This window comes from Gracilinanus agilis, chromosome 2 (genome assembly GCF_016433145.1).
Source record: "Gracilinanus agilis isolate LMUSP501 chromosome 2, AgileGrace, whole genome shotgun sequence".
NCBI classification, from domain to species: domain Eukaryota; kingdom Metazoa; phylum Chordata; class Mammalia; order Didelphimorphia; family Didelphidae; genus Gracilinanus; species Gracilinanus agilis.
The window spans coordinates 91139870-91156620 of NC_058131.1; the positions used below are offsets into that span (position 1 = coordinate 91139870).

The 16751-nt window shown below is 37.2% G+C and overlaps 1 protein-coding gene across 1 annotated transcript in view; it reads left to right on the top strand.

Annotated features, from left to right (window-relative positions):
* PLEKHH2 (pleckstrin homology, MyTH4 and FERM domain containing H2) overlaps nucleotides 1-16751 on the top strand; it is a 123967-nt gene that overhangs the window by 96847 nt on the left and 10369 nt on the right. Inside the window, exons 23-25 of the mRNA XM_044663281.1 lie at nucleotides 1370-1525; nucleotides 4691-4788; nucleotides 15284-15425. Of these exons, the coding sequence (XP_044519216.1) occupies nucleotides 1370-1525; nucleotides 4691-4788; nucleotides 15284-15425 (396 nt within the window). The remainder of the gene's footprint in view (nucleotides 1-1369; nucleotides 1526-4690; nucleotides 4789-15283; nucleotides 15426-16751) is intronic.

Consider the following 16751-nt stretch of genomic DNA (forward strand, 5'->3'; position numbering starts at 1 on the left):
AAGTATACATACTTCTTCCCCTCTTATAATATTAGCCCTTTATCATCTAATAGCCCATTCCAATTGTTTAGACAAATTTGTCCTTCTAGATTTCTCTAGACATCTATGTTTGCATTTCAGAATTCCTACTTTGCGCTGGTCTTTTCATTAGTGATACTTGAAAATCCTCTACTCCCATTAAAGATTAACTTTTTTCCCCCTGTGGGATTGATTATACTTAGCTTTGCAGGATAAGTTATTCTTTGCTGTGAGCCCATCTTTTGCCTTTTGGAATATATTCTAATATTTCTTATTGTTTATAGTATAACTTCCCATTTTTGTGTGATTTTGAGATTCCTTGGTATTTGAATACTTTCTGGCTGCTCGAAATATTTTTCTTTATATGTAAGCTCTGGGTTTTTTATTTTGACATTCCTGGCACTCTTGCTTTTGGGGTTTCCTTCCAAGGATGATTGGTAGACTCTTTCTGTCTATTTCTCTTAGATATAGGCCATTTTCATTTGTGATTTCCTGAAATATAGTCTCTGGGCTTGTTAGTATTTTTTTATCATTGATTTCAGAGATACCAGTGATTTTAAAATTATCTCCCCTTTTCTAGTTTTGTAGGTTAGTTATTTTTGATAACAGATACCTTACATTTTCTTCTATTCTTTTCAATCTTTTGATTTTGTTCTAATCTTTCTTGATCTCTTATGGGACCATTGATTTGTTGGTCTATTTCAGAGTCTGTTGCTTGTTATTTGTTTTCCTTCCAATGGTTTTCTATTATTAATAGCCATGTATCATCTCTAGAGAAAAATATTGGTGGTAAAGAGATCGAATTTTGAAGTAATGAACAGCTTTGGATCAATAAAAGCACTCTACAGTTCCCCATATATTCAGCCTAATCTCCTTCAGGACAGTGGGTGTCACCTAGTATAACCTTTATAAATAGTTGTTAACTTAGTTTTGGGCCCAGCTCAATTTCCATTGAGTAATGCATGTTTTTTATCCACTTTGTTTCTTCCATTGGCTTCTTAATGTATTTTTACTGGGGCTTTTTTGGAGACATTTGCTTATTTTTACACTATCTTTGAATATTATTTTGTGAAGGAGCTAATACCCCAATAAGTTATTGCCTTAGATTGTCTCTCTACTTGAAAAGTTCTCTGATATTCCTATAAATGAACTTTTATATAAGGATCAAATGAGATAATATTTGTAAAGCATTTAGCACAGTGCCTGTAACATAGCTGGTACCTAATAAATGCTTGAACCTCCTACCATGTAATCCAATAATAATAAGAATGAATGCACATTCATTTTGTTTAATCTTCATCCTCTTTTCGTGTTCCTTAAATTGCACGAATTGATTGTTGTTTCTGTTCAGGTAGTTGGATTTGATGCTTCTACCACTGTGGAAGAATTTTTGAATACACTAAACCAAGAGACTGGAATGAGAAAGCCTGCCCAGTCTGGATTTGCACTCTTTACAGACGATCCTTCTGGCAAAGATTTGGAGCACTGTCTTCAAGGAAACATCAAGGTAAAGACAAAACCTCCCGAAAAGGCAATTCATTAAATAATAGAGAGGTAATTCTCAACACTTTAAAAGCTAGTCTGAAAAATCCTCAAGCTAAATTTTTTGATAGATAATTTATATTTCTATATATTTCAAGGATCCATGATTTTTTTCCTACTTTCATTTCAGTCATACAGATTGCCATCCTTCTAGGCTTTAGAGGGCACTTTTAAAAAAATAATACTAACCATGATAACTAACATTTCTGTAACACTTTAAGGATTGCAAAGTACTTTAGAAAAATTATATAAATTTGGTCCAAAACCATTCATCACTTGCTGGCCTTCTCTCTGGTAAAGAGCCTGTCCTAATTTAAATAGGTTTGCAGCTAATTAACTGGGCCCATGTCTTTCCTTTCCATTTTATTAAAACTTAGAGTATGCATTCAGCTGGCTCAGGGCAACTCTTTAATGAGACAGAGGGGAACTTTACAGTAGAAACCCAGAACTTTATATGTTAAAAAAAATTGGGCCAACGTTGATCAAGCAGAGAATCATTTTGCTAACATTTATTAAGTAAAAATGGTAATAAAGTAAAATGTATGCCAGTTTGTATTTTTTTCCTCTTTATGTTAAACTTTTTTTAACCCTTATTTTCAATCTTAGAATCAATACTAATTATCATTTCTAAGGCAGGAGAGAGATAAGGGCCAGGCAATCAGATTAAATGACTTACCCAGGGTCACACAGCTAGGAAGTATCTGAGGTCAGATTTTAACCCAGGAAGTCCTGACTCCAGGCTTGGCACTCAACCTAATAATAATGGGAACCTTTTATGTAGTATTTGTAAGATACATCCAAACAATCTTGCTAAGTTTCAAATGAAACCTTGAGCTCTATAGTCCATCATTCAATAATTCAAATAATTTGTATACAATACAGACAGAGGCATCATGGCACAGTGGGCATATTGCTGGCTGTTGATTAAGGGTTCACATCTGTTACATACTGGCTCTATGACTCTGGGCAGGTCCCCAGACAGCTCCGAAAGATCTCAAAGCAGGTAGCTATCTACATTGGGAGACAGAGTTCCTCACTGGGAGCCATGATGAAGTCACAAGTCTAGTCCCCCCGCCCACCCCCCATAAAGAAAAAAAATTAATCCACCCCTGCTCTAAATTCCTCCTTTGATAGCTCATCACATCATGGAGGTGCCACTGATTCTCAGAAACTGCCAGGGGAGTTGTAAGCACTGAACTTTCTTCCAAGGCAGCTAAGGTGGAGTGTCAGACTTAGAAGAGTCAGGATTTTCTGAGTTTGAATCCTGTCTCAGAAAGATTGGAATTTGGGTCTGGCCTCAGATATTTATTTTCCTTCCTGTGTGACCAAGCAAGCCACATCCCCCTCTGCTTCCCTCAGTTTCTTCATCTGTAAAATGGAGATAATAATGTAACTTATCTCTCAGAGTTTACTGTGAGGATAAAAATGAGTATTTGTAAAGCACTGTAAACTTTAAAGCACTATTTAAGTGCAAGCATTTTTTGTTGTGGTTATTGTTTTTATCATTATTAATTCTTTCTTCCAAGTTGGAAGGAGTAAGGAGTTTTGGACTCTTATTAGCTGTGTGACCTTGGGCGAATGACATTATTTCTATCAGACTCAGTCTCCTCATAAGTAAAATGGTGATCGATAACGACACCTACAGCCTGGGATCATTGCAACAATTAAATTAAATAGCATGTGAAGTGCTTTACAGATATAAAATACTATGTAAGTGTTAGTTATTGTTGTTGTTGTTATTATTATTATTATTAACCAAATGATCAGTGGTATTTCTGCAACCCATGAACTACATGATGATGATTTTTGTGGCCACAACAACTCTCAGTTGGTCTACCAAGTCTGAGTGACTATCACCATCTTTGGTGGAGATGATTCTCACACCTACAAGGAAGCTCAGTACATTTAATTCATCTGGAGTATTTCATTGGTTTTAATATTTGTTTTTTTCTTTCCTGAATCCCATCATGAACCTACAGTGAAGACAATAACATTGTTTCGTTTCTCCTGGACTCATCTCTTCCCTTCTGCCTTGCCAAATACAATTCTTGAGCACCAAAAGACAAGTCATGGCAATAAAATTCTTGGAGCCAGGTTGCTACTATTTAGCCAACATAATCAGCTTATTTATTTGGTTGAATGGACCTGAGTAAACAATAGTTGCTTTGGTAACTGCTCATTCTATACTTTTTGAAAATGTCTACTAGTAGCCCTATATAGACAATTATGTTTTCCTTCAGGTCTTTTCTTAGGGTTTTAAAGATCCTTTTGTTCTTTTATTATTATTATTTGGAATATTTTAGAGAATGATGATTACATTTCAACACCCCTTTGGAAAATACCTTAATCTCAGTCTAAAGGTGAAATTGAAAATGGTCCTTCTTTATGGTTACATATGAAGTAGCTACATGGTGCAATGGATAGAGAGCTAAGCCTAAAAAGTCACTTAACTACTGTCTTCCTCAGTTTCCCCATCTGTAAAAAAAAGGATAATATAAGAGTACCTACCACCCAGGATTGTTGTGAGGTGAAATGAATTAATGTTTATAAAGTATCTATAAAGAAACCCTTTAAGCATGCCATATAAATGGTTTCCATTGTTATTGTTACATATTTGATGACCTATTCACAAATAGATTCTAGGAATATTTATATTATATTACCAGTCCCATGGAAGAGATCTTGCATTGTGTAAATAGAATTAGCCAGATCCCATTAATAGTCAAAAAATCTACTCAACCCAGGCGTGCTAATGATGTCACTCCCACCTCCCTTAGTGGGGAGGGGAGACGAGTTACCCACACGTGACAATAAGTAACAAATCAAGAATAAGATAACTAAATTTTAATTCTTACAGCATTAAGATACTTTTTAAAAAAGTAACCATCAATTGCCATAACCCGAAGTTAACGTGTATGTCTGAAAGACTTAAGTGGACCAAAAAGCAGCTCCTCATTAAAATCTTAAAATGAAAACTTCACATTCACATTTTCATAAGCTTAAATAACAAGTTTCAGTACTTTGACTTGATCATAGTCATTGAAGTTTTTCATTATAAACATATACTTCTCTTTAAAAAATGCTGATTTGGTAAAATGTCATAACTACTAGCTCTACACTTTCCTCCTAGATTTGTGACATTATTTCTAAATGGGAACAGGCTTCCAAAGAACAGCAGCCTGGGAAATGTGAAGGTACGAGAACCGTGCGCCTAACTTATAAAAACAGGTGTGTAATAATGACTAGAACTCCCAGAATATGAGTGTATGGTTGTGCTTATTGTATGAGGGCTATTCCTCAAAAATTCTAATTGAATATGCATTCTCTTTCTCTCTTTGCATTCTTTAAGCAAAAATCCCTCACCCTCAGTCTGTTTTCTATATTGTAGCTTCTTTAAAAAGGATAGACTATGTGGTGTGATAGATCTTGCCCAAAAAGTCACAATTTGATCTAGAATCGATTCATTTAGGGTGCTCTTGGGCAAGTCTACTCTTATAGAGGAAGTGACCAGAAGGGGGAAGAAAGGCGGCATGATATAGTGAATAAGGCATTGGACTTGGAGTCAAGGAGACCTAGAGTTAAATCCCATCTTTGATACCAATAACTGCTGCGGTACTGAACCCTTCAGTGTCTCAGCGTTCTCATTTATAAAATGAAAGGGGTTTGACTCAATGGCCTCTAAGGTCTCTGAACACTCTTTATCTCTGATCCCCTTGTCTAACAAAGTTAGGCATAAGATGAAGTCTTTGTTCTGGCTCTGGCTCTCAAGTTACCTTCAAACACAGTGTGAACATCCCCTTGGATACTGTCCCCCATTCCTGGAATGCTTTCCTTCCTTACCTCTGCCTTCTGGCTTCCCTGGTTTCCTAAAATACCCAGCTCAACCTTTTTCAAGTAACTCTTTTCTAGACCCTTATAATAAAAAGACCTTCCCTGGGATATTATCTCAAGTTTATCCCATGTATATCTTTGCTGTTGTTTCAGCCACTTTTTTAGTAGTGTCCAACTCTCCATGACCCCACTTGGGGTTTTCTTAGCAAAGATACTAGAGTGCTTTACCATTTCCTTCTCCAGCTCATTTTGCAGATGAAGAAACTGAAGTAGAGTTAAGTGACTTACCCAGGGACCCACAGCCATTAAGTGTTTAGGCTGGATTTGAACTTATGAAGAAGAGTCTTTCTGATTCCAAGTCCTGTGCTCTACATCTATGATCCCCTAGCCTAAAAAGGTTAAGCATGAGATGAGGTCTTTGTTCTGGCTCTGAAGATACCATCATATGCATTGTGGACATCCCCTCTGATACTGTCTCCCATGCCTGGAATGTTTTCCTTCCTTACCTCAGTGATATGGACAGATCTGCATTTTTAAGATCATTTTGACAACTGAGTGGAGAATGGATTGAAGTGGGGAGAGACTTACATCAGAGAGATAATCAGAAAGCTATTGCAATAGTCCAGATATGCCATATCTAGGGCCTACACTAGGGGGATGGTTATGTCATAGGAGAAAAGAGGGTGTATACAAATGATCTTTTAAAGGTAGAAACACAGGACTTGACCACAAAGATTGGATATGTGAGAGCAGAGAGAATGAGAAGTCGAGAATGACACCTAGATTGTGATTCTTAATGACTGAAAGAGAGGTTGGTATCTTCAAAAGTAATAGAGAAATGAGGAAGATGAGGAAGAGAAGATGGGGGGGGGGGGAGAATGAAAATGGATTCAGTTTTATTTTCTTTGGAGATATAGATGCAGTTATTACTTTTTCCTATGCTAGTTATACACATTGTGGATTCACAGAAGAATAGATATAAAGATAGAAGACCTTAGAAATCCACAGGATCTAGAGTTTGAAGATTTCACAGAGGCCATCTTGTGAAATCCCTTCATTTTACACATTAAGAAACTGAGACATAGGTAGGTTTTGACTTGCCCCAATACTCTGACTCCAAAGCCAGTCCTCTCTTTTTTGTCTCCCTTTGTTCCATGCTGATCTTATATTGATCAGCTTAGGGTTTTGCATTACTCAGTTCATTTCAAGTAGTTAGGATGATATCTACTCATCCATCCCTGTTGGGATGTCTTCCAGGAAAGACTGAATGACCATTTGTCGAATATGTTGAGCAGGAGATCCTTTTTAGGGTAGTGGATAAATTAGGCAACCTCTGAGGTCCTTTCCAACTCTGAAATGCTGTTATTGTGACCATCTGGGAGTCAAGCAGAGGGTTAGAAGGACCAGGATTTGGCCTAAATCCTGGAATTCTGAAAGATCTTCCTCCTGTTGTAACAAGTTTCCATTGATATTACTTCTGTCTGTTTTCTTTGTTGAGTGGGAGGTAACCTGGAAAGACCTCATCCTTTCTAGAAGCTTGTTCCATTCCTGTAGCTACTGTTCCTTGTCCTGTTTCCTCTCTTTTGACCTTTGATCCTGCTAACTGCTCAGAATTCCTAACCTTCCCTTCCCAGAGGCAGCTGGCATGGGTGTGCAGATAGTTAAGTGGATTCGTTTCAAGTCATTTTCATTTATACTGGGGGTGGGGAGGTAGGGGGGTGAGATCATCTGGTTTTGTTTCGAGCCAAGTGGAACCACTTCCATGTATAGTAATGTAATGAGTACTCTGTGCTGGGCCAAGTGTTTGTTCCATATTTCTTCTTAGGATGGTGGCAATTTAATCAAAGAAGACTAAATGAGATGGCACTGAAGACAGATTTGGGCAAAAGGATGGGAGGCAAATATAGAGGAGGGTAGTGTTCCGTGCATAAGAGGATCCTAGAAAAGCCACGATAAAAATATTGCCTCATGTCTGCTACCATGAATGAGGATTATAGCATTAATTTTTTTTAATAGAAAAGTTGAAATGATTATATAAGCTGCAGCTGTGATAAAGTACTCTGTTTCCAAATGCCGTCTTGCCTTGCTTCCATGGGGATCCAATTCATAAGCCCAAGTTTCCACTGACTCAAAGCTAGCTGCCAAATGCTTGCTTCTTCATCTTTCAAATGCTCTTCTTACTAGCCAAACTCAAGTAGCTACTTACTCCTTTTTGGTGCTGTTAGGAAATTTCATTTATTTAGATTTAGTGAGTTAGAGGTCTAATTAATAGGTTTTGTAAGCAGATGCTCTCATCTGTAACCATTCTGAAATTAGCACTTAAATTCCATTCATATTTAAGCTGCTATTTAGTTTAGTTTTGCACTCATGTATTTAAAATTGTAGAAGTCAAGGCATGTTTCTTCCCAAACAAAACTGGAAAGAGGTCGTCTACCCCGAAGGGATATTTTCCCTCCCTCCCTTAAACAAAAGGTTTATTTTCAGTAGTCCTTTGTTGCTTGTTTTTCTCCGGGGAGTTTAATTTTAATATTTTTGCAGTCTTTGGCTTTCTGTTTGGGCTCTTAGATCAGAATCATGGCCTTGGAAGGGATCTTCAAAGATTACTTTTTTATTCAACCCTTTCCCCCTGCCCCCACTTCAGGTAGATTCTTAATAAAACAATTCCAGACTGATGAGACTGTATTTGTTGTATTTGTAAAGTTCTCCAAAGAGCTTCCTTGGTAAATAATTTCAGAATGTATCAGCCCTCACTATCAGAAGAATCATTAGAATTAATCTTATTCTTTCATTGCACAGGGGTCCCATATAGTCCCAGAGGATTAGCACCTTTGGTGTGAGGGCTTGCAGAGCCTTTTCAGGGCTGTTCATCCATCTTTGATGTCTACCTTTCATCCTGTGGCCAAAAATCTATAGCATGCATATATATGTGTGTGTGTACACACACACACACACACACACACACACACGAAGTAGCCACACCCTAGTAAACCATCTCAGCAGATGGGCTAAACCAGTTTGAGGGTCACCAACAGATCTTAAATTCATTGGTGAGTTAGAGGAACATCTACCCAAGCAAGTAAAGACTTCCCCCTGCAAAATGGGTGGATGAGAACAATTTGTTTTAAACAGCCACAAAGACAACTGAAACAGACTCTGTGGAGTGCTTAGAAACTAGATAGGCATTGAAGATGACCAGGTCATCCAATGCATCCCACGCCATCACCAGTGCTCCTGACTTTTGTTCTGCCATTAGACTTTGATGACTCTGGAAAAGAGAGTGAGGCTGATGGGTCTGTGCTAGTCTGCCTCAATTAAATGCAATTCACAGGCAAATCGAGATATCACTCCATAATGTCATTGGTTCTCTTTGAAAGGAAGAATAAACACCAATAACTCTTTCATAGCTAAGGTTTAAGCCCATCCCATTCCTTTACTTTTATAACTGCATTTTAGAGCAGAGTTTTCAAATTCAAAGGCCTCTTCAGATTAAAATTTAATTGAGAAATATTTTAACAAAATGAATTAAAAATACAATGCAAGATAGATGGTGTCCATTTGTGGTTTTCTAAATATATTGCCAATAGGCACCTATTTATACTTGAGTTTATGGCCACTGGTCTAGAGTAGGGGTCAGCCAACTGCCAGCTGTCTGTTTTTATATAGTCTAGATGGGTTTTTATATTTTTTAGTAAAGTTTTAGTAAAGTAAGAAAAAATTCATTCTTAGCACATGAGTCATCCAAAAATAGGCACCAGACCATAGTAAGGATAGTTAATTGTCAATAAGAGGCTTCTTATTCTATCCCTTAAGATCTGATATATAACAACTCCCAGGTAGCATGGTATTGCTGAATTTAAGAGTTAGGGGACCCAGGTTCAAATCCTAGCTCTGCCATATTCTCTCTATGTAACCTTTGACAAGTCATTTAATCTTTTAGCATCTCGGTCTCCTTTCTCTCAAATGAGGGAGTTGGATGAGATGACCTCTCAGGTCTCTATGTCTATGATCTTACACTTATCAGTCATCTTTATACCATTTGTTAATCCTCATTTGTGTTCTCCAAAGCCTTCTTCAATTAGATCCCAGAATTGAGCAATAATAGTTGTCTGAGTGGGGATCTTAATAATAATGATGATAACTAACATTTATATAGTGTTTGCTATATGCCAGGAACAATGTTAAACACTTAATATTATTCTCATTTGGTCCTCACAAGGATCCTGGGAAGTTGGTACAATGATATTTTTACCATTTTACAGATGAGGAAACTAAGGCCAAAAAAGCTAAGTAATTTGCCCAAAGTCACACAGCTAGTAAGTATTTGAGACCAGATTTGGACTCAGGTTTTCCCCAGGCCCACCACTCTACCCCCTGAGCCATCTAGTTGTCTCGTGACTTCCACATGTTTCATCCCAATGAAGGTGTTTCTGGATCACTTTTCTTTTATTGCTTTGCTTCTGACTCCCTGTCACCTTTTCATCCATTATAATAGAATATTAATCATGGCCAAGTCTGCCCAGAGCCACTTATAGCTTTTGTGCATTTGAGTACTTTTTTTCTCTTCCCTAGCTGATCTAGCTTTTTAAAATTTTACTCTATGCATCTTAAGCCACTTTTCTAATTTACTAAAGTCATTTTGCATTCTGATCCTGGCTTCTAGAGTGCCGGTCAGCATTCCCCTCTTGCTTTGATGTTATCCACAAATTTAATGAGCCTTCTCTTTAATGCACTCACACATAAAAATCTTAGACACCAGTAGGGCCTGAGGCTGGCTGAACACCACTGGTTATGTCTCCCCGAGTTGACATTGCTTCACCCCTCATTAGCCTCTGCCTATGAATGGCCCCCTAGCCATTTGTGCACACACCTAAGTTATGTGATCTAGACCACTATTTTCTTGCTAGTGTGTCAGGACACTTGGACTCGTCTTAAAGATGTTCTTGGTATGTCAGAATGTGCTGAGCCTCCTTGGCTCAAATAGTCGTTTACCTGCCTCATCATCGTGGCTCCCCACACTGATTGTAACCAGCTAGGTCACTGTCCTAAAGCCAAAAATGCAGAAGTACCTTTAACGGACCACACAGAGCTATTAATCTAAGAGAAGAAAGATCAGTTAGGCAGAGACCCAAATAGTTTGTGCTACTGGAGTCGCCCTCATAAGCACCAGAGATCCTAAATCACTGAGAATCGAAATACCTTTGTCATTGGGGCTGCAGAGACCTGGAAGCAAAGCATGTCCCAGCTGTGTGGTAACTTTTGATTATGCCTTATCTTCACCATCTTGGGAGGAAGATATGGATTTGGTACCAAGTATATGTTCCATCTGGCTGGGGACACAATCACCCAAATCACCCAATCCAAATGCCCAATTCGATTTCCTTCCTGGCTCCATCTATTTTATTTCTAGTTTTTGGAGAGAGAACAAATCATCTACACATTCATATAAGGTAATGTAGTAAGTTCTCTGTGCTGTGCCATGTGGGTGCCCAATGGGTAGTAAATATCTCTTCCTACTTAGTGGTGACTTAATCAAAAAAGCCTGAAGACTTTCTGGCAAAGATGGTAGTAAAAATGGACTCAAACAAAAGGAGGAGAGAGGAATATAGAAGAGAAAATATTCTGCAGCCACCCTCTCTTATCACAGGACCCTGATGATATGAGCTCCAGTCAACCTGTATTTCCACCATCCTATGGCTAGCACACACTACTTCTTCTTCCCCTAATCTCTATAATTTAGTGTTTCTGAATACCAAATGAAAAAGCAATTTCCTTTCTACCACTTCTGTTTCCTCATCCATTGCTGCTTCAGCCCGCCCATCCCCTATTCTGCTCTGCCTATTCTACAATGCCTTCTTCTTCCATCCTGCCTTCTGGGAACCCCTGCTCTATTGTAAATTAATGTCTCCTTTTCTCAGACTTTTTTTCCTCTCACTCTCCTTCCATTTTCTTGTGTGGAGACTGATTCCCTCCAGAAGACAATGAATTTCTGACCACNTCTGCCATTTGAGCCCAAGAAAAACGAGATGATTCCCTCTTCCATTTGATAAGTAACTTAAAGTAACTTGAAGATAGCTATCATGTCCCTCCTAAGTTTTCTCTAGGCTAAGCATTAAAGTGAATTCCTTCAAATGCTTCTCATATAACATGATCTTGAAGTGTCTATCATTTTGGTTGCTCTCCTTGAGACTCTTTCTAGCTTTTTAAAATCCTTCTTAAAATGTGATGCCCATAAGCGAATGCAATTCTTAAGCTGTGCTCTGATGAAAACAAAGCTCACTGAGAATATATTTCACCTTATGCCTTTGTATGTGTGTATGTACATCTATGTATATAAAGCATATATATATATATATATGTGTGTGTATATATATATATGTGCATATATATATATATACATATATATATATATATATTTTGCCTTCACCGTAGGTTCAGCCCAAAGTTCTAGATTGTCGACCTTTTTGGATCCTGTTAGATAGTATTTCTGCATTCCCTCCAAGCTTTGTTTCATCTGCAAATTGATAAAGAATCCATCTATGCTTTTATCCAGGACATTAATAAAAATGTAAAATACCACATGACCAAGAATAGATTTCTAAAGAAACTTTAGCATTGTCATTCTAGTAGTGATGTTGTGTACCTCCAAATTATAGAATATCACAGTCTGTGAAGAATTAGTTGAGAGCCACACAAATGGGAATGGAATCTGATGATAAGTATAGGCAGGCTATGATATATTACCAAGAAAAAAATTATACAGGAAATGCAACATAAAGGCTATCAACAGGGAAGTAAGACCAGAAAAGGAAGGTTGATCATGTTACAAGAGAGAGGAATACCCAATGAAGAGCTTGTGTTGATCCTGAGAAAAGGTCAAGATTTTTAGAGGAAGAACTCCCAGAATGTTGAGTGGAACCTCTGTGAAAGATATATGGAGGGATTTGGACTAGCATCACATAAATTGAGAAGGTGTGTACCCCCCTTGAAAGGGAGCACCCATATCATTGAGGTCACAGAATCATTGAAGTGTAGAAATGCCCCTTGGGACCACCAAAATACCTTGTATTACTTATCCATCTTTCACATAACTGACAATTCTAATACAAAAGTCTTACTGAGTCATTCCCTGTTTAAAGTGATTAATAAATGTTTGTTGAATTGTATGGGATTAAGTTGGGCAAATGAAAGCCATTTCACCTTTCAATAGTTGGGGTGTGAACTCTTGTTCTTAGTTTTCTATAAGGGGTTGTCAAAATGTGACTGAGCAATGATAATTTCTTATTTAAACATAAGATTAGCCAATAGGTTTCTTCTAAAAGAAGTCTCTTCATTAGGAAGTGTTTATGTTGAACTGACCTGGTTTTAATTCTGCCTTAATTTTAATATTCACTTAATTTCTCTGAGTCTCAGTTTCTTCATCTGTAAGTTAAGAGAGTTAGACAAAATAACCTCTAAGGTCCTCCCTTCCAATTTTAAATGTATTGATACTATGACACATACTCTTCTTTTGTTGATAAATGTGTCATATAGAACAGGATCAAAAAACTTTGAGCATATTTAAATTTGATTCTAGAAGAAACTTTCTAATAATTAGAATGATCCAAAAAGGGAATAGGCTGCCTGGGGAGGTAATAAATAGATTTTCCCTCATTAGAGGTCTTCATGAAAGGCCAGATGACCATTTGTCATGTATATTGTAGATGAGATTTTTATCCAGATATGGTTTCAAAAAGATGAATTCTAAGATTCTTTCCCCATCTGATATTCTGAGACTTTATGATAGATCTACAAAATAGTAAAAATGGAAAGAACTACATTAGAATTACTTTCTTATGTCTGTTGGTAATATCACCTCCCTCACATTCAAAATCATCTCAAAACTTCAATCATCTTTGAATTATCTTCTTTCCTTCCCTTCATGCCTGCCTTTCATACATACATCTAATCAATTGCCAAGTCCTATGAATTCTGTCTCTTCAATATTTATATTATCTCAAACTCTTTCTTCATATTGCCAATACTCTCCTTCCAGCCTTCCTCATATCTCACTTGGCCTGTTGTTATAGCCTCCCAAATGATTTTTCTAATTCCTTTCCCTCTTATCATCCTTCACATAACTAACAATTCTTATACACAGGTATGCTGTGCCATTCTTCTTTTTAAAAGAATGCCAGTGCCTATTATCTCTAAGATAGGGATTCTTAGCTTAAGATGCCCTGACCACTGAGGAAGTCTGTGCATAGATTTTAAGGAATCCATGAACGTGGATATGAACAAAATGACATTTTACACTAGTTTTTAACTGAAATTTATGATTTCCTTCAAATATTTTAAAACGGTATGCTGAAAAAGGGTTCTGTATGCTTTGACAGACTGCCAAAGAAGACCATGATGTAATAAAAGGGTAGAATAAAATGCATTCTCTTAGCCTGGCATTTAAGGTTCTCTATGATCGAATCTCACTCTACACTTTCATCCTTATTTCACTCTACTCCCCTTTGTACATTTGATATTTGAACTAAACTTATTCCTAGCTGTTCCCTTCTCCCATTTTGAATTCATTTCTTTCCCTTCTAGCTCTTGGTATGTGATTCTATGACCCTCAAGTTCTTACAAGTAGCCCTTCCCCATACCTGGAATGTACTTCTTCCTCTCTGTCTTTTGAAAGCCTTCTCTTCTAAAAGGCTCCCCTCAAATGTCACCTCCTCAGTGAAAGTTTCCCTGCCCTCCTTCACCACCCCAAACCCCGTGGTTTTTTTTGGCATCACATCTTGGCTTAGAACGAAGACCCTAGTTCAATGATTTACCAGAAATTTTATTCCTTGAGTTAGTATAAGCATGAATTTTATTAATATGCCAAAGAACAAGCAGGTTAAAAACAAAACAAAACAAGCATACTAAAATACACACAATATGGTGGCATAGATTAAGATTTTCTCTCTCTCTCTCTCTCTCTCTCTCTCTCTCTCTCTCTCTCTCTCTCTCTCTCTCTTTCTCTCTCTCTCTCTCTCTCTGTCTCTCTCAGACACACACGCACACATGCACACAACCAGAGATGGGTAAAGTGGCAAAGATTTCAGTGGGATTTACCTACTCAGACTGGGAGATTAATAATATCTTTGGTTGGGAACAAGTAATTGATGCCAGAAATGGAAGGGGGCATATCTATTCAGACCCAGACGTGGTGGAAGAATTCCCTGGGTCACTTATTAATACTGGGCTTGGAGGGAAGAATATTCTAATTGGAGCCAGAAATTAGGTGAGGGTCCAAGTTAGTAATTGGGGACTCCAGAAGTGGGTATTAGTGTGCAGCCACTGCATTCTATTGGGAGCTTCGTCCAATCAGAAACTATGATCATTTCCATGTTTGACAGGATCAGAATGAGTAGGACCGCAGGAAAAGTACAGGCTGTCTATTATTGCTTATATGTTTATGGTCTTTAGGACCACTTAGCCCAAGTGGCTTAGTTTGGAATCCTATTGCTTATTCTATAATATCACACGATATATTTCCAAAATCACAATTATTATACCCCAGTTATAAGTGTTCTCTCCTGACATATTTTTTCAGAGCACTCTTAAACTTTCCTTTGTAGTTATCCCATTTATTTTGTGTCACATGTATTTGCCTATATTTCATAATTTCATATTTTTGCCTAAACTTCATAATTCCATAATAATAATAATTCATAATTTCCCCTGTTAAACTGTAAACTCTTTGATGGCAGGACTGTTGATTTTTTTCATCTTTATTTCCTCAGAGGCTAGTAAATGTTTAATAACTATTTGATGAATCAAATATGGCTCCAGTCCAATGTGGTCTTTACTGTTAGCATGTATTTTCTCTGTTTTTCAAAGTTATTGTTTAATGCTCGTCTTCCTCATTTTACAGACTTTACTTTTCAGTGCAAGTCCGAGGGGAGAGTGAGAGAGAAAAGCTCCTATTAATGTATCAGACAAATGATCAAATAGTAAATGGACTCTTTCCTCTGAACAAGGAACTGGCAATAGAAATGGCAGCTCTTTTAGCTCAGGTAACTTTTATGTATATCTCTGCAAAGATCAGATATTAATTCATATTCTGGATTAAGTGTAGTAAAACAATGTACCTTCAGCAGTTCTGTAATTTCATTTTGCCATGATTAACACCTTAAAAATTACAGGCCCAATAATTACAGTTTGACTCCAAATTACTGACACTCTGGTAGAGATGATACAGAAGGAGATAGTATTCCATAAAGAGAATCTAGGTTCTTAATTATCCTGAAATTAAGCCACGAGGCTTTGAATTTAATAAAGGAGCATGAGTGTAGAACTGTGGGGCTGAGAATGCCAGGATAACATATTTGGATTACTTCCTGTTCTTTAAACAATGTAATATGTATGAATCAGAGTTTAGGAGGATTAGAACATTTTCTCTTCTTTAGAAACTAGTAAGTGGTTTGACACAGATAAATTAAGATTGCATTTTAAACATTTATCTAACTTCTAGTTTAGATACGAATTTTATAATCACTTTATTAATCTTTACAACAATTTCATGAAAATCCCCAGTAGTCAAAAGTTGTCTTATGATATTGTATTACAAAATCAATATGGTATATTAATGTTATAATATATACTTATGATATATTATTATATATTAGAGTCATTAATTTTATAGGGGACAAAGAGCTGAGCAAAAAGCAATGTATGCCACCTAATGACTCTAGCAAGAGAAAATTAGAAGTCATATCCCTTTAACAGAATCACAGAATTTCAAGAATAGGAGGGGGCCTTGGCAGACATCTTATCTGCCCTGTATCTAAAACAGAGCTCTGACAACCACACACCCAACTGGTGATCCATTGGGCTTTGCTTGAACACCTCTAGGGAGAGGCAACTCACTACCTTTGGAACAGGGTTTCTGAACCTTTTTGGTGTCACAGAGCCATTTGGTGATAGTCTGGAGAAGGCCCCTTCTCAGAATTATGTTTTCAAATAGTTGAAGGTGAAAAATAAAAGTGTAATTATTTCCTCATCCAAGCTTACAGACTCCCTGAAATCTATCCACAGACTTCCTTTGGGGGTCATGCTCTAGGAGCAGCCTGTTCTCTTTCTGGATATTTCCAATTGTTAGTATATTTTTTCTGACATTAAGACTGTTTGCTTCTTTGTAGTGTTGGCCTATTGCTCTCATTTCTCCCTTCTGGAGTCAAACACAATATGTTTAATTGCTTTTCCATGTAGCCTTTTTCAAGTCCTTGAAAAGACCCACCCTGGCTCTCTACCACCATTCTTAGCCCAGGTGTAAGTGCAAGTAATAAATACTACATGATTACAATGACAGAAATCCCAGTTGGTACTTTAGTGGCACTAAA